The sequence below is a fragment of the Gymnoscopelus microlampas genome (assembly GCF_963454915.1).
Source record: "Gymnoscopelus microlampas genome assembly, chromosome: 18".
Classification (NCBI taxonomy): domain Eukaryota; kingdom Metazoa; phylum Chordata; class Actinopteri; order Myctophiformes; family Myctophidae; genus Gymnoscopelus; species Gymnoscopelus microlampas.
In genome coordinates, this window is record NC_139955.1 from 26,629,357 (window position 1) to 26,647,749 (window position 18,393).

Sequence of the window (18,393 nt, forward strand, 5' to 3'; positions counted from 1 at the left end):
AACAAGAAGAAAAGACATTATGTGTTTCTGATATGTTCATAAAAAATGTATAACCTGGCCTGGGCCACGGTGTGGCGGTCCAGGCACCCTAGGCTTCAATGTCGACGACCTTTGCTGCGTGTCACTCCCGCATCTTTCTCCCCATTTCCTGTCAGTCTACTGTCCTATCATTAAATTCATAAAAGCCCCAAAAAAACACATGAATCGTGCCCATACAACCAAAAAGTAAAAATGTATATTGTAACATTCCAAACCTCTAGTGGAGAGTCTGGTTCATCCAGGATGCTCTTTTCACTCTGTATTCGCTGCATCGTCCCTGTAGAACTGGGGTCCATTATCAGTATGTTCTGACTACCAGCTCTGCCGAACTTACAGTCACTCTTTCTGGAGTCAATTGTCCTGCACACCTCGTAATTGTAAACATGAGGGAGAGTCCCTGTCCCCAAAGTGTCTGTGTAACGTGGTGGATAATATGGAATAACTGGTAGATTGGAATGATAGAGGATGCGGGACTGTCTCCATCTGTATATTTTCACTGATATAATAACCACTAAACACGTGATGAAGAGAAAGGAAACTACAGCCAAAGCCAACACTAAGAAAAATGTCAGGTTGTCATTGTACTCTTTGTCGTGTTCAAATTCGGTGAACTCTGACAGAACTTCAGGGAAGCTATCAGCCACCGCCACGTTAACATTGACTGTAGCTGAACGAGATGGCTGGCCGTTGTCCTCCACTATAACAGTCAGTCTTTGTTTAACAGCATCTTTATCAGTGACTTGTCGGATTGTTCTTATTTCCCCATTCTGTAATCCCACTTCAAACAGTGCCCTGTCTGTGGCTTTTTGTAGTTTATAGGACAGCCAAGCATTCTGTCCTGAGTCCACATCAACAGCCACCACTTTAGTGACCAGATAGCCCACATCTGCAGAACGAGGCACCATTTCAGCCACCAGAGAGCTACCACTCTGCACTGGGTAAAGGACCTGAGGAGCGTTGTCGTTCTGGTCCTGGATCAGTATTTTCACAGTGACATTACTACTGAGTGGAGGAGAGCCTCCATCCTGAGCTTTGATGTGGAATTGGAAGTCCTTGATCTGCTCATAGTCAAAAGAACGCACTGCATGTATGACTCCACTATCAGCACTAACAGACACATATGAAGAGACGGGCACCCCGTTAACAGAGGAGTCTTCCAGTATGTAAGAAACACGGGCATTCTGGTTCCAGTCAGCGTCTCTGGCTTTTACTGTGAATATAGAGAGGCCCGGTGTGTTGTTTTCTCCAACGTATGACTCATATTTTGTCTTCTCAAAGACAGGAGCGTTATCATTTACGTCTGAAATCTGTAAGATGAGCGTGACGCTGCTGGAAAGCGAGGGCACTCCCTCATCAGAACACGTCACACTAATGTTATATTGGGATGCAGCCTCCCTGTCCAAAGCTGTCTCTGTAACTAAACTGTAAAATCCACTTAATGTTGACTCTATTTTAAACGGTATATATTCGTTTATACTACAGGTTACTTGTCCGTTTTGATCAGAGTCAGGGTCACTTACACTTAACATAGATATTACGGTGTTTGGAGGAGAGTCCTCTTGTATGCTTTCTGATTTTGAGAGTATGTTCAAAAGGGGATGGTTATCATTCATGTCAATGACATCAACAATGATCTTACTAGAATCAGATAGTCCTCCATTATCAACAGCTTCTATATCTATTTCATAGCTTTTTGCTTTTTCATAATCGATTTCACCGACCAAAATAACATGGCCACTCATCTTGTCAATCTGAAAAAGATCGGATAAACGATGCTTGTTATTGGAAATTACATAAGATATTTCTCCGTAGGATCCCTTGTCTCTGTCAGATGCACTAACAGTTATTACGCTTACCCCCCTGGGTGAATTCTCCTCTATCGAGACTTTATATACAGGTTTTGTGAAAACTGGAGCGTTGTCATTTGCATCCAACACAGTGACGTAGATCTGCATTGTCCCCGACATCTGCGGCTCTCCTCCATCTAGAGCAGTTAACAACAGTGATATTTGTTCTAGTTTTTCTCGATCGAGTGGCTTCTGTAAAATCATTTCAACTTTTGTATTCCCGTGTACTTGATTTTCTAATTTCAATATAAAGTTATCTGTTGGTTTAAGGGAGTAGTGTTGGAGGCCATTTAAACCAATGTCGGGATCTATTGCCTTATCTAACACAAATTTAGAACCAACGACTGCCGACTCGCTAATTTCAAAACGCTTTTCAACAGACGCAAAACTGGGAGGGTTGTCGTTGATGTCTGTGATCTCGACTGTTACACGAAATAATTCCATTGGATTTTCGAGAATGATCTGAAAATGTAAAGCACAAGGCGTTGTTTCCCCACACAGCATCTCTCTGTCTATTCTCTCTTTGATAATGAGGACTCCTCTGTCTTTATTCAGCTCGATGTATTCTACACTATCTCCCGAATGAATCCGAGCCTTACCGGATTTAAGCCTTTTAACCTCTATCCCTAAATCCTGAGCTATTTTACCAACTAAAGATCCTTTCGACATTTCCTCGGGAATGGAGTAGCTGACCTGCCCAAACACTGAATGAAGAGTGAGAACCGACAGAAATAGCAGTACTTGCCGTCTCATTGTTCTGTCCGATATAGGCTCCTGCGCCATTTCTATCAGAATTGTAATCCAAAAGACGACGAATTGAATAATCCCAATGCTGCTGTAGTTTCCGTGTTTTAATATTCCATGGGTTGGGAAATACAAATTATCCCTGGTCTCCCTGTTCAGGATTCTCTATTAGGCCACACGCTTCCTGCGTTCAGATTATTTTTTCACTCCCCTTGCATTATAACGAGATGTTGGAGGGAGGTACTCTGTAAACATGATATAAACCTGCCACACACTGGTCAATAGCGGCCCTCTCTGCTCAAGGCACTGAACTGCACAACGCAGTGGAATAAGAAAGTTATTCGTATGTAGAAAAGTCTGCAGTCAATTGTACAGTATGGCCTGGGATATGGCTATATTGGTTATTTATTATGTGTATTTTATTAAAAATGTAATGGTAACAAGAATAATTGTGAAACACAATAGGCATGTTATCAAATAAAATGTTTAGTGCAATACAATTCATCCAACCTCACGTAAACACTGCAGATGTCGCACAAACAACCAGGTTCCGGTATGAAAAAACAAATATGGCAAAATGATTCACACACACACACACACACACACACACACACACACACACACACACACACACACACACACACACACACACACACACACACACACACACACACACACACACACACACACACACACACACACACACACACACACACACACACACCTAATGAAAGTAGCAAGGCACATAATGTCCGTGCATTTATGTCTCTGTGGTGCAGAAACAATTGATCCGATTAACATGCCTTTATTAAAGGCACGAGCACAGTAGGATACAGCGTCGAATTAAGATGTTTTAAAGTGAACTTTATGGTTAATTGATTTAAAATAAAATTATACAAATACATGTAGAGTTTAAAATCTTAAAACTCAGAGGAAAGTCTGGTTCGCCCATGCAGGTTCATGCATGACTGGAAAAGGCATATTTAAAAATTTGGAAAATCCTGTTTTCACGGCAGTATATCAATACTGTACATCATAATGAATATGAAGCATATCCATTCGTTGTTGTAACAGCCAAAGCCAGACAATTACATTCATATATACAAAAAGATAGATACGCTAGGCGGAAAGAATGATAGAGGAAAGAAAATCTTACAACATTACGTTGTCGCTGTCCAAGGTGCTGAAAGTTGAGCAAAGCTATGCACTTGGCTAGAAGATAGAAGAGAAATATTCAAACCTCTAGAGGAGAGTCTGGTTCATCTAGGATGCTCTTTTCATGCTGTATTCGCTGCATCGTCCCTGTAGAACTGGGGTCCATTATCAGTATGTTCTGACTACCAGCTCTGCCGAACTTACAGTCACTCTTTCTGGAGTCAGTGGTCCTGCACACCTCGTAATTGTACACATGTGGGAGAGTCCCTGTCCCCAAAGTGTCTGAGTAACGTGGTGGATAATATGGAATCACTGGGAGGCTGGAATGATAGAGGATGCGAGACTGTCTCCATCTGTGTATTTTAACTGATATAATAACAACTAAACACGTGATAAACAAAAAGGAAACTACAGCCAAAGCCAACACTAAGTAAAACGTCAGGTTGTCATTGTACTCCTTGTCGTGTGTAAAGTCAGTGAACTCTGACAAAACTTCAGGGAAGCTGTCAGCCACCGCCACGTTGACACGAACTGTAGCTGAACGAGAGGGCTGTCCGTTATCCTCCACTATAACAGTCAGTCTTTGTTTCACAACATCTTTATCAGTGACTTGACGGATGGTTCTTATTTCTCCATTCTGTAATCCCACTTCAAACAGTGCCCTGTCTGTGGCTTTCTGCAATTTGTATGAGAGCCAGGCATTCTGTCCTGAGTCCACATCAACAGCCACCACTTTAGTGACTAGATAGCCCACATCTGCTGAACGAGGCATAATCTCGGCCATCAGAGAGCCACCAGTCTGGACTGGATACAGAACCTGAGGAGCGTTGTCATTCTGGTCCTGGATCAGTATTTTCACTGTCACATTACTACTGAGTGGAGGAGAGCCTCCATCCTGTGCTTTTACGCAAAACTGGACATACTTGATCTGCTCGTAGTCAAAAGAGCGCACTGCATGTATGACTCCACTATCAGAACTAACAGACACGTATGAGGAGACGGGCACTCCGTTAACAGAGGAGTCCTCCAGTATATAGGAGACACGGGCATTCTGTTTCCAGTCAGCATCTAATGCTTTTACTGTAAATATAGAGACGCCTGGTGTGTTGTTTTCTATAACGTACGCCTCATATGAGGTCTTCTCAAATACAGGTGCATTGTCATTCACATCTGAGACCTGCAAGGCGAGAGTGACCGTCGTGGACAACGAAGGAACTCCCCCATCAGAACACGTGACACTGATATTATAAACCGCTGCTCTCTCTCGGTCTAAATCACTATCTGTCAATACGGTAAAGAAATTATTTGACGACGCCTTTATAGCAAAAGGAATATCTTCATTTAAACTGCATTGCACTCTGCCATTTTCATTTGAATCTGGATCTTGAATATTCATCATAGTAACAACCGTTCCTGGTTTCACGTCCTCAGAAATAATGTTTGAACTGGACATAATGTTAATGGAAGGTTTGTTGTCGTTTGCATCAAGCACTTCTATAATCATTTTGCAGGCTTCTGAGAGGCCTCCTTGGTCACTAGCTTTAACGTTGATTTCGTAATTTCTTTTTTTCTCATAGTCGACACTTCCCTGTAACGTCACCACGCCATTTGCTGCATTAATATCAAAAACACTAGCTACTCCTGACTTTGGAATGGAGTATGTTACTCTTCCATTCGCACCTTGGTCAGCATCAGATGCACTTACTGTAGTCAAAACAGTTCCTATAGGTGCGTTCTCTATCACACTCGCCCTATACATCGGTTGTGCACAGATAGGTGCATTATCATTATTGTCTAATACATTAACAAGAATCTGCATTGTCCCAGAAAGCTGAGGCTGCCCACCGTCTACCGCGATTAAAATCAGTGAAATGTGTTCTTGTTTTTCTCTGTCTAATGATTTAGTTAACACTATTTCGATATTTTTACTGCCTTCTCCTCGACCAGGCGTTTTCAGAGAAAAATTATCAGTGGGTTTGAGGTTATAGGTATGAATACTATTGACACCAACATCATCGTCCACAGCTCTCTCTATGACAAATCGTGCTCCAATAATGGCGGATTCGCTGATTTCGTATTGTATTTCCCCCCTCTCGAATGTTGGAGGGCTATCATTTATGTCGGTAATTTCGATTGTAACGGTGTAAAATTCCATTGGATTTTCCAGAATCATTTGGAAATGTAAAGCGCAAGGCGTCGTCTCACCGCACAAAGCCTCTCTGTCTATTCTCTCCTTGATAAGGAGGACCCCTCTGTCCTTATTCAGCTCGACGTATTCTGCACTGTCTCCTGTATAGATACGGGCTTTCCCCGACTTTAATCTTTTCACATCCAAACCTAAATCCTGTGCTATATTGCCGACTAAAGAGCCAGACTCCATTTCCTCAGGAATAGAGTAACTGACCTGCCCGAGCACTGAACTGAGAGAAAGCATCAAGATAAACACCAGTACTTGCCGTTCCATTGTTCCGTGCGTCTATCTGCGCAAGAGGTAAATTTGCTTTCCTTTTAAAAACAATAATATTCCCTTATCCGTCTGATGAATTGTGATCATAATCCGAGATTCCTGAGCAAATCAAGTCCCTGTAGCGTCTTTTCTGTTTCACCAAGACTACTGTCTTTGTATATAGCTCTATATCTCTCTGTAATAGGCCGTGTTGACGGGGGAGGCACCAATGCAAATTATAATACAAGACAGAAACCCATTGACCAACAGCGGCCCTGTCTGTTCTACAATTTGAACTACAGGACACTAGAGCAACAGCTGCAGCATGCAGTTGACGCTGTCCATGGTGCTGTACCACGCAACAACATTGAATTGCTATATGACACGGTTAAAAGGCTACAAGAGGCTGAGCGCATTATAGGCTATACATGCATGCAAGTTGTTTTTGTATTATCCTACCTATGATAACTTGTTTTGAGGACTAATCATAATAGATATCACATTAACTCCCAGACATAATGCCTAAAAGCTGCACAGTTGTATTGTACAAGCAAAAGCTATACTTCAAGCAATACGTCTTGTAATATGTCTCGCAAAAAGTTTGAGAATATCAACGTTGAACAATATTTCAGAAACTTGATATAAACATAATAAAATCAGTCTGAAAATGAAAGTTTCCATAAAGTTAGATTCAACAATGTGTATTAGGCACTAACCTCTAAAGGAGAGTCTGGTTCATCCAGGATGTTCTTTTCACTCTGTATCCGCTGCATCGTCCCTGAACTGGGGTCAATTATCAATATGTTCTGACTACCAGTCCTGTCAAACTTACAGTCACTCTTTCTGGAGTCAGTCGTCCTGCACACCTCGTAATTGTACACGTGAGGCAGAGTCCCTGTTCCCAAGGTGTCTGAGTAACGTGGTGGATAATATGGAATCACTGGGAGATTGGAATGATAGAGGCGGGACTGTCTCCATCTGTATATTTTCACTGATATAATAACCACTAGACACGTGATGAATAAAAAAGAAACTACAGCCAAAGCCAGGACTAAATAAAACGTCAGGTTGTCATTGTATTCCTTGTCGTGTGTAAAGTCAGTGAACTCTGAGAGAACTTCAGGGAAGCTATCAGCCACTGCCACGTTAACATTGACTGTAGCTGAACGAGAGGGCTGTCCGTTGTCCTCCACCACAACAGTCAGTCTTTGTTTTACAGAATCTTTATCAGTGACTTGACGGATGGTTCTTATTTCACCATTCTGTAATCCCACTTCAAACAGCGCCCTGTCTGTGGCTTTCTGCAGTTTATATGACAGCCAGGCATTCTGTCCAGAGTCCACATCAACAGCCACCACTTTAGTGACCAGATAGCCAACATCTGCTGAGCGAGGCACCATTTCAGCCACCAGAGAGCCACCAGTCTGGACTGGATAAAGTACCTGAGGAGCGTTGTCATTCTGGTCCTGGATCAGTACTTTCACAGTTACATTACTACTGAGTGGAGGAGAGCCACCGTCCTGAGCTTTAACGCAAAACTGGAAATCCTTGATCTGCTCATAGTCAAAAGAGCGCACTGAATGTATGACTCCACTATCAGCACTAACAGACACGTATGAGGAGACGGGCACCCCATTAACAAAGGAGTCCTCCAGTATGTAAGAAACACGAGCATTCTGGTTCCAGTCTGCGTCTATTGCATTCACTGTGAATACAGAGAGTCCTGGTGTGTTATTTTCTACAATGTAGGCCTCATATGATGTTTTGTCGAAAACTGGGGCGTTGTCATTTACGTCAGATATATACAAAGTGAGCGTGACACTACTGGAGAGTGAGGACACTCCCTCATCAAAACACGTCACACTGATATTATATTGCGAAGCAATCTCTCTGTCCAAAGCCGTCTCTGTAACTAAACTATAAAATCCATTTAACGTTGACTCAATTTTAAACGGAATATTTTCATTCATACCACACGTCACTTGTCCATTTTGCCCCGAGTCTGGGTCATTTACACTTAACATAGCAATTACGGTATTTGGAGGGGAGTCTTCTTGTATGTTATCAGATTTTGAGAGTACAATTACATGTGGACTGTTATCATTTACGTCAATCACATCAACAATTATCTTACCAGAATCAGACAGCCCTCCATTATCAATAGCTTCTATATCCACTTGATAATGCTTTGCTTTTTCAAAATCTACGTCACCAACCAAGATAACCTCCCCACTTTTCCTATCGATCTGAAATAGTTCGGATAAACGTTTGCTTTTGCTAATTATATACGATATTTCTCCGTATGAGCCTTTGTCTCTGTCTGATGCACTAACAGTAGCTACTCTAGTTCCCTTCGGTGAATTCTCAGTTACTGCTGCCTTGTAGACAGGTTTTGTGAAAACTGGAGCATTATCATTTGCATCTAAAACAGTTACGTGTATCTGCATTGTCCCCGACATCTGCGGCTCTCCTCCATCCAGAGCAGTCAATAACAATGATATCTGCTCCTGGTTTTCTCGATCTAGAGATTTCTGTAGTATCATTTCTACCTTTTTACTTCCATCTGCCTGGTTCTCTAATTTCAATACGAAGTTTTCTGTTGGTTTAAGTGAATAGCTTTGGAGACCATTCAAACCAATATCAGGGTCAGCCGCTTTCTCCAACACAAATTTTGAACCAATGACGGCGGATTCACTGATTTCGAAACGCTTCTCATTTGATGCAAAGCTGGGAGAATTGTCGTTTATGTCCGTGATTTCTACTGTTATACGGAACATTTCCATTGGATTTTCCAAAATAATCTGGAAATGTAAAGCACAAGGCGTTGTTTCGCCGCACAACGTCTCTCTGTCTATTCTCTCTTTGATGAGGAGGACTCCCCTGTCTTTATTCAGCTCGATATATTCTCCACTGTCTCCCGAATGAATACGAGCTTTGCCAGATTTGAGCCTTTTAACATCTATCCCTAAATCCTGAGCGATGTTGCCAACTAAAGACCCCTTTGCCAATTCCTCAGGAATGGAGTAGCTGACCTGCCCGAGCACTGAATCAAGAATAAGAACCAAGGCAAATAACAGTACTTGCCATCTCATTGTTCTGTCTGATATTTGCTCCTGCGCCATTTTAAGAAAATTGTAATCCACAAGAAGACCAAAAGAATGATCCCAAAATGAAATATGTTTTAAGAAAAGTTGATATTCCACACCAATGAAAGATTATATCACTCGCTATTGTCTCCGTTTTCTCTGTCACACGGATTCTGCGTTCACTCTTTTTCATTCCCCTTGCATTATATCGAGATGTTGGAGGGAGGTACTGTTGTAAATCTCTTACAACCCCGCTACATACTGGTCAATAGCGGCCCTCGCTGCTCAACACATAGAACTACACGAAGCAGTGGAAGACTTAAGTCAAATATGGCTTGCACCAAAGCTTGAGTAGATGCACTGACTAAAATGTGGTCTTGTGTTGTGTAGCACTTTTGTTGGAACACACAAAATTAAGGAAATACACATTCGCAGAACTGCAGCTACCCCATGTATTGCATATTTAGGCACAGCACAAACATAATTGAGCTAAACCAAGGGAAATCACAACAAAGAAAATACAAAGAATGAAGCTTCTCAAACGAGCAAGGTTGTGGTTTTACAATTAGTTATATATCTATGTTCAGCTACAAGCAATTATACTTATCTTGGCAGACTTTTGAAACATCACAACACCCACCCAGTTAGTCCATCCGATTCAAATCCATCTCAGTCAATGTTTCCAATTAAATATCAGTAACATCATCATAATAGCACAAGGACAACCCATAAACATTCTTTATAATCTTCTAAACGACTATGCTGCAAGTCACTAAGTGATTGCAGAGCAAACATTTGTCTCCAGATTATCACAGTCAAATGATTAAAGTGCTATAATCTGGTGCAAACATTTGGTTGACTAATTGTCAGTAATGAAAATGTTGTGAAAGTTCAATGAGGTAGAATGTTTCCCTCATTCTCTCCTTCTCCTTCTTCATTCTTTTACTCTTTTTTACTTCTAAGCATGAGCATAGACAACCGATCAGAGTCTCTCAATTTGCAGTTAGCCAATCAAGTGATTGTCTATGTTCTACAAATATCGTTCTTTCTTTCAGACTGAATGTTGCATACAGCTCAGTAAGATCTTTCACCAATCACCATCTATCTACGCAGTGTCTTCCCTTGTACCACCACCCCCACCACTAGCCTGGAATGGTCAGATAAATATATACGGCTATTAATTATTTTTTTGCAATGGCAGATTCGTCCCGTTTCCAGGCTACCCACACCACAAGCACCAGCGTCTAGACAGGGCCTATTATGAAATGTTCATTTAAATATAATCTCATTGCCAAAACTCTGTATCTCGAAGAAAATCAGCAGTCAGTGTTGACAAATATCACTTTGAGAGTGTAAGAAATGTCATACTTTGACCAAAGTGAATATCATATAAGTAGACCCCAAAACAAACACGCGCGTGTATGAATGGTGTGTGTGTGTGTGTGTGTGTGTGTGTGTGTGTGTGTGTGTGTGTGTGTGTGTGTGTGTGTGTGTGTGTGAGTGAAACTGTGCAGTGCTTTGGCGCTGTCCATGGTGCTGAAACACGCCCAAGCGATAATAGTATCTAAGACACCTCCACAACGATAATGCATTATCACAGCATTTGCTTAACAAAAAATACAAACCTGACACAAACACACGCGCGCGCGCACACACACACACACACACACACACACACACACACACACACACACACACACACACACACACACACACACACACACACACACACACACACACACACACACACACACACACACAAATACGGCTATGTCCTTGGTGCTGAAACCAGAAGTGCCATTAACAGGCGTTTACTTTACCCAGCGGAAACAAATTGTAATTCCGTAAATACTTTTTACAACTGAATTTAACGCCATATAAATTAGAATAAACTGGTAAATCAATAATTAGATTGTTAAAACATTCCAACCTCAATCGGAGAGTCTGGTTCATCCAGAATGTTCCTTTCACTCTGTATCCTCTGCATCGTCCCTGTAGAACTGGGGTCCATTATCAGTATGTTCTGACTACCAGCTCTGCCGAACTTACAGTCACTCTTTCTGGAGTCAGTCGTCCTGCACACCTCGTAATTATACACATGAGGGAGAGTCCCTGTCCCCAAAGTGTCTGAGTAACGTGGTGGATAATATGGAATAACTGGTAGACTGGAATGATAGATGCGAGACTGTCTCCATCTGTATATCTTCACTGATATAATAACAACTAAACACGTGATGAAGAGAAAAGAAACTACAGCCAAAGCCAAGACTAAGTAAAAGGTCAGGTTGTCATTGTACTCCTTGTCGTGTGTAAAGTCAGTGAACTCAGAGAAAACTTCAGGGAAGCTGTCAGCCACCGCCACGTTAACATTGACAGTAGCTGAACGAGAGGGCTGTCCGTTGTCCTCCACAATAACAGTCAGTCTTTGTTTAACAGCATCTTTATCAGTGACTTGACGGAATGTCCTTATTTCTCCATTCTGTAATCCCACTTCAAACAGCGCCATGTCTGTGGCTTTCTGCAGTTTATAGGAGAGCCAAGCATTTTGTCCAGAGTCTACATCAACAGCCACCACTTTAGTAACCAGATATCCCACATCTGCTGAACGAGGCACCATTTCAGCCACCAGAGAGCTACCACTCTGGACTGGATACAGGACCTGAGGAGCGTTGTCATTCTGGTCCTGGATCAGTATTTTCACTGTCACATTACTACACAGTGGAGGAGAGCCACCATCCTGAGCTTTAACATGAAACTGGAAATCCTTGATCTGCTCGTAGTCAAAAGAACGCACTGCATGTATGACTCCAGTATCAACGCTAACAGATACAAATGCGGAGACAGGCACTCCATTAACAGAGGAGTCCTCCAGTATGTAAGAAACACGGGCATTCTGGTTCCAGTCAGCGTCTCTGGCTTTCACTGTGAATATAGAGAGTCCTGGTGTGTTGTTTTCTAAAATGTAGGCCTCGTATGAGGTCTTCTCAAAGACAGGAGCGTTGTCATTCACATCTGATATCTGTAAGGTGAGCGTGACGATGTTGGAGAGTGAGGGCACTCCCTCGTCAGAACACGTCACACTGATATTATATTGGGAAGCCATTTCCCTGTCTAAAGCTGTCTCGGTAACCAAACTATAAAATCCATTCGATGACGATTCTATTTTAAACGGAATGTGGTCATTGATATGACACCCCACGTGTCCATTGTTCTCAGAGTCTGGGTCATTTACGCTTAACATTGATATTACGGTGTTTGGTGGGGAATCCTCTAATATAAAGTCAGCTTTAGAAACTATATTTATTGTGGGTTTATTATCATTCATATCAATTATATCAACTATTACCTTGCTGGAATCGGATAGTCCTCCATTGTCTACAGCTTCAATATCTATTTGAAAATGTTTAGTCTTTTCGTAATCAATTTCACCGACTAGGGTGATCTCACCACTTTTCCTGTCGATCTGAAACAGTTCAGAAAAACGACGCTTGCTTTTGGTAATGACATATGATACTTCTCCGTTTGAGCCTTTGTCCTCATCAGATGCACTAACCTTTGTTACACTAGTCCCTTTTGCCGAATTCTCTGTTATTTTTGCTTTGTATATGGGTTTGGTGAAAGTCGGGGCATTGTCATTCGCATCTAACACGGTGACGTATATCTGCAATGTCCCTGACATCTGCGGCTCTCCACCATCTATAGCAGCTAACAACAGGGATATGTGCTCATGTTTTTCTCTATCAAGTGGCCTCTGTAAAACCATCTCTACCTTTTTGCTTCCGTCGGCCTGTTCTTCCAGTTTCAATGCAAAATTATCTGTGGGTTTTAGCGAATAGCTTTGCAGACCATTCAAACCGATGTCGAGATCAATTGCTTCCTCTAATACAAATTTAGATCCAATGACTGCTGACTCGCTAATTTCAAAACGCTTTTCATTGTTTGTGAAAGCCGGGGCATTGTCGTTTATGTCTGTGATTTCTATTGTTACACGAAACATTTCCATTGGGTTATCCATAATTATTTGGAAATGCAGCGCACAAGGCGTCGTCTCACCACATAGAGACTCTCTGTCTATCGCCTCTTTGATAAGGAGGACCCCCCTTTCTTTATTCAGCTCGACATACTCCGCACTGTCCCCTGTATATACACGAGCTTTTCCAGATTTTAGTCTTTTTACATCTAAACCTAAATCGTGTGCTATGTTACCAACTAAAGAACCTTTCACCATTTCCTCGGGAATGGAGTAGCTGACCTGTCCGACGACTGAACTGACAAAGAGGACCGAGATAAACAGTACTTGCCGTCTCATTGTTCTAGTCGATATGTTGTCCTGATCAATTCAAGAAAATGTATAATCCAAAAGGTTAATATTCCATTAGATTTCGTGAACAGAATGCAAAAGTGCACGCAGGAACAATAATGCAAAGCAAACAAAATCGTTTATCATGGCATCTCCCCCTCCAACGTTTCAATTCGGCAGACTCTGCGTTCTGACTGTTCTTTCTATGAAAGATAACACTAGAAGTGGGATGTGCTGCACAACACTTTTGCAACACGCTGGCCAACAGCGGCCCTCTGAGTTCAATACACAAAACTACAGAAGTCAAAGTGAACCAACTCACCGAAATCACAATTTTTGCCAAGTGTGACTGAGGTTAAAGCACGTTATAACATATTTCACTTGTTATATTAAGCAATAAGTAGGCCAAACATGTGTTATATAACAAAATAAATGATGAACAAATATGTTTTCTCCATATGTATGCTATCTCATTGGACAAACATACAACATCACAAAACTGTCGTGGGAAGAGGGAAGCAATAGTATCTCTGTCTATGGTGCTGAAAACCACTGCAGTCAAATTAATTAATGGAAATGGATTAGGTGAAAACATTGACCTTCAATTGCATATGCAACATAAACAATGCTATTTTACATTATGCCAACCTGTAGTGGAGAGTCTGGTTCATCCAGGATGCTCTTTTCACTCTGTATCCTCTGCATCGTCGCTGTAGAACTGGGGTCCATTATCAGTATGTTCTGACTACCATCTCTGCCAAATTTACAGTCACTCTTTCTGGAGTCAGTCGTCCTGCACACCTCGTAATTGTACACATGAGGGAGAGTTCCTGTCCCCAAAGTGTCTGAGTAACGTGGTGGATAATATGGAATCACAGGGAGACCGGAATGATAGAGGATGCGAGACTGTCTCCATCTGTATATTTTCACTGATATAATAACTACCAAACACGTGATGAACAGAAAGGAAACTACAGCTAAAGCCAAAACTAAGTAAAAAGTCAGGTTGTCATTGTATTCCTTGTCGAGTGTAAAGTCAGTGAACTCTGAGAGAACTTCAGGGAAGCTGTCAGCCACCGCCACGTTAACATTGACTGTAACAGAACGAGAGGGCTGTCCGTTGTCCTCCACTATAACAGCCAGTCTTTGTTTCACAGCATCTTTATCAGTGACTTGACGTATTGTTCTTATTTCTCCATTCTGTAATCCTACTTCAAACAGTGCCCTGTCTCTGGCTTTTTGTAATTTATAAGAGAGCCAGGCGTTCTGTCCAGAGTCCACATCAACAGCCACCACTTTAGTGACCAGGTAGCCCACATCTGCTGAACGAGGCACCATTTCAGCCACCAGAGAAACACCACTCTGGACTGGGTACAGAACCTGAGGAGCGTTGTCATTCCGGTCTTGGATCAGTATTTTCACTGTCACATTACTACTGAGTGGAGGAGAGCCTCCATCCTGAGCTTTGATGTGGAACTGGAAGTCCTTGATCTGCTCGTAGTCAAAGGAGCGCACTGCATGTATGACTCCACTATCAGCACTAACCGATACATAAGAAGAGACAGGTATTCCATTAACAGTGGAGTCCTCCAGTATGTAAGAAATACGGGCATTCTGGTTCCAGTCAGCGTCAATAGCTTTGACTGTGAATATAGAGAGGCCTGGTGTGTTGTTTTCTACAATATAGGCCTCATATGATGTATTTTCAAAGACAGGAGCGTTGTCATTTACATCCGAGATCTGCAAGGTTAGTGTGACGCTGCTGGAGAGCGAGGGCACTCCTTCATCAGAACATGTCACAGTGATATTATATTCAGAGGCTCCCTCTCTGTCCAAATCACTGTCTGTTACGAGGCTATAAAAGTTATTGGATGTAGACCTCATCGTGAATGGAATGTTTTCATTTATATTGCACTGAACCTTGCCATTTTCACCCGTGTCTACATCTTCAGTATTGATCATTGTGACGACTGTATTGATTTTCGCATCTTCGGAAATTATATTGGATCTGGACATTATATGAATGATAGGTTTGTTGTCATTTACATCTACGACGTCGACTTTTACCTTACACGATTCTGTAAGTCCCCCTTCGTCACTTGCAAGTAAGCTAATCTCGAAATTCCGTGCCTTTTCATAGTCAATATTTCCTATCAATTTTACTTCGCCATTTTCTCCATCCACCTCAAATAATCCACGTGCATAGTCTAAAGTGTTTGAGATTGAGTATTCTATTTTTCCATTAGTTCCATGGTCTGCATCTGATGCACTGACTGTTGTTATAATTGTGCCTTTGGGAGAATTCTCTACCACAGTGGCTCTATATATCGGTTGGGTGAAAATTGGGGCATTATCATTGACATCTAGCACATTGATGAAAATCTGCATTGTTCCAGACATTTGCGGGTCTCCTCCGTCGACGGCTGTCAACACGAGGGACATAAGCTCTTCCTTCTCCCTATCAAGAGTTTTTTGCAAAACCATCTCAACATTTTTCATCCCATCGTCTCGATCATGCAATTTCAGTTTAAAATGATCCGATGGTTTCAGTACATAGCTCTGCAGTCCATTTGTCCCCACGTCAAGATCGACAGCTCTATCTAAAACAAATTTGACTCCAGACACAGCGGATTCACTTATTTTGAATGTCATGTCCTTCTTTTCAAAGGATGGAGGATTATCATTTATATCTGTTATTTCAATATTTACGCTGTAAAATTCCATTGGATTTTCTAGAATGATCTGAAAATGCAAAGCACAAGGCGTCGTCTGTCCGCAGAGTGCCTCCCTGTCTATTCTCTCTTTGATAAGCAGGACTCCCCTTTCTTTATTAAACTCGACGTATTCTGCACTGTCTCGAGTAAAAATACGAGCTTTGCCTGCCTTCAATCTTTTCCCATCCAAGCCCAAATCATGTGCTATATTTCCCACTAAAGAACCTTTAGCCATCTCCTCTGGAATGGAATAGCTGACCTGACCGAGGATAGGACTAAGAGAAAGCATCGACATAAACAACAGTACTTGCCGTCTCATTGTTCTGTCGCACATTTCTCCAGCATATGATCTGAGATTTGCTCAAAAAACGCCTCAGTAATAATATCCCATCAGATTTCAACTGAACATCGAAAAAGTAACAATCCACGTTCCAACTTCGAAAATAGAAGTACAAGTTGCTGTTGTTTCTTCGTTAAATGTTCACTGTAATACCAGCAGTTGACAAGGCACCTCTTCCTATTTCTCTATAACTGAGATAGTGGGGGAGGTTGCTCTGTAAATCTAATCTAAAACTACCACAAACTGGCCAACAGCGGCCCTGTCTGTTCATTGCCGTAAACTGCAAACACTTATCAAAAGAAATAAAAGCATTTAAATGCATTAAAATAGCATAAATGCAAGCTATAGATTTATGATAAATGTAGTAAGACCGTACATTTATAGCATGATATCAACATAACATGTGAGAACTGAAGGGAGAATTTAAGTGATTAAACTAAAAATGCAAGTTACATTTAGCAAAAATACTTGAATGAATAATTAAAAAAAGATCTCTTGCCACGTGCTCAATATTCAATAAAACATAAAATAGCCATGCATTTCTATAGTTGCAGAGCATCTCCAACATACCTAATACGTTGAAAGATAAAGCCAGAAAATACAACTGAATTAAGGCAAAAGTCGAAAATCAGAACATTCAGCCAACACGTGAAACACGTCGACTTTTTCTTTGTTCCTAATCCCCCTTCTGCGGTCTTCAAAAAAGAGACCAAACACTAGCAATAATCTAGACTCTTTTCTATTCATTTTCTTAAAAAAAAAAAGAAAAAGCGCAAACACACACTTGAATAAGCATCTCACAACATATCACCATATGTCTCTGTCCATGGTGCTGAAACAAGCAATTTCTTAACTGTCTCTCATTCTACCAGGAGGTTATAATTCATAAAACATATTTTAAATAAACTTCAGGATTTATAGAATTATTATTATATTATATTTAAAATTACATTTGTATCCACCAATAGCCCTAAATAAATGCAGGAGCACATCTGCTAAATAAATAAGGGTGTATGGCTTAATATTAAAATGTTGCTGGCTTATGAAAAATTGCTCCTCGGAGCAGAGGTCTCCGCCAGGTCAGATAGGTTATTGTGGCCTCCTAGTGGCGCTATAATAGGCCAATGTGAAAAGGGTGCCATTTCTTCTTAGGCCTTTCAATGGACCCTTCGCTAAGCCCCACCCACTCCACTCTGTGACTGGTGGTGCGGAGTTAGTCACACCCAGGCCTGGCAGCGCCTGGCAAACTTTGCTTCTCACCCATTGACTTGCATGTTAAATGACGGCTTTTCCCCTTAAAAATAATCGATCATTTCAGTAGCAAGAGCTTCAAAATCTCTTCTAAATCTAGTCAACAAGGCCTGCAGTAGGCTATGCACTGGACAAATGTGCATGACATTATTTCAATAAACTAAAAACACGGGAAATGTTAGAGGGAGTAATAGCCATGGATACACAACGGTCGACTGTCTCGACCGTCATGGATGAACTTCAACCTGGTGTTTGCACTGTCTCCATTTACGGCCCGTACATCTACGGAAACGTTCATATTTCAAATATAAAGTGCTTATCCCATGGCCACGGATGTTACATTTATGTACGGGTTCTCAAAAGTACCCGTACCATCTCCGTATTGTTCAATAAAAAGCATTTTAATCTGATCGGTGGCCATTTTCTCCATATGCGTTCAACTGAGCGACCCTATCGGTTGGTAGGTGTATT

At 41.5% G+C, this 18,393-nt stretch overlaps 4 protein-coding genes across 7 annotated transcripts in view; all 4 read right to left on the minus strand.

Annotated features, from left to right (window-relative positions):
• LOC311065419 (protocadherin gamma-C5-like) overlaps window positions 1-18,393 on the minus strand; it is a gene marked incomplete at its 5' end in the record, with an annotated part of 366,358 nt that overhangs the window by 89,417 nt on the left and 258,548 nt on the right. Inside the window, one exon of one of the 4 annotated variants that reach the window (XM_084085757.1) lies at window positions 11,248-13,626. The exons of 2 other annotated variants lie outside the window; for them this stretch is intronic. In XM_084085757.1, coding sequence (XP_083941883.1) covers window positions 11,248-13,626 — 2,379 coding nt within the window. Of the gene's footprint in view, window positions 1-254; window positions 2,670-11,247; window positions 13,627-18,393 lie in introns of those variants that run through there. One more of the 4 variants, XM_084085768.1, reaches the window with a different exon arrangement.
• On the minus strand, window positions 3,865-6,249 carry LOC311065428 (protocadherin gamma-A2-like; the record flags this gene model as incomplete). The annotated part of the gene is made up of 1 exon (XM_084085780.1): window positions 3,865-6,249. One exon carries the CDS (start codon window positions 6,247-6,249, stop codon window positions 3,865-3,867), a length of 2,385 nt encoding a protein of 794 aa, XP_083941906.1.
• LOC311065650 (protocadherin gamma-A2-like) lies at window positions 6,936-9,329 on the minus strand (the record flags this gene model as incomplete). Its single annotated transcript, XM_084086094.1, has 1 exon — window positions 6,936-9,329. Exon 1 carries the CDS (start codon window positions 9,321-9,323, stop codon window positions 6,936-6,938), a length of 2,388 nt encoding a protein of 795 aa, XP_083942220.1. The 5' UTR covers window positions 9,324-9,329.
• LOC311065423 (protocadherin beta-16-like) lies at window positions 14,251-16,665 on the minus strand (the record flags this gene model as incomplete). The annotated part of the gene is made up of 1 exon (XM_084085775.1): window positions 14,251-16,665. The coding sequence occupies one exon, from the start codon at window positions 16,663-16,665 to the stop codon at window positions 14,251-14,253; it is 2,415 nt and encodes an 804-aa protein (XP_083941901.1).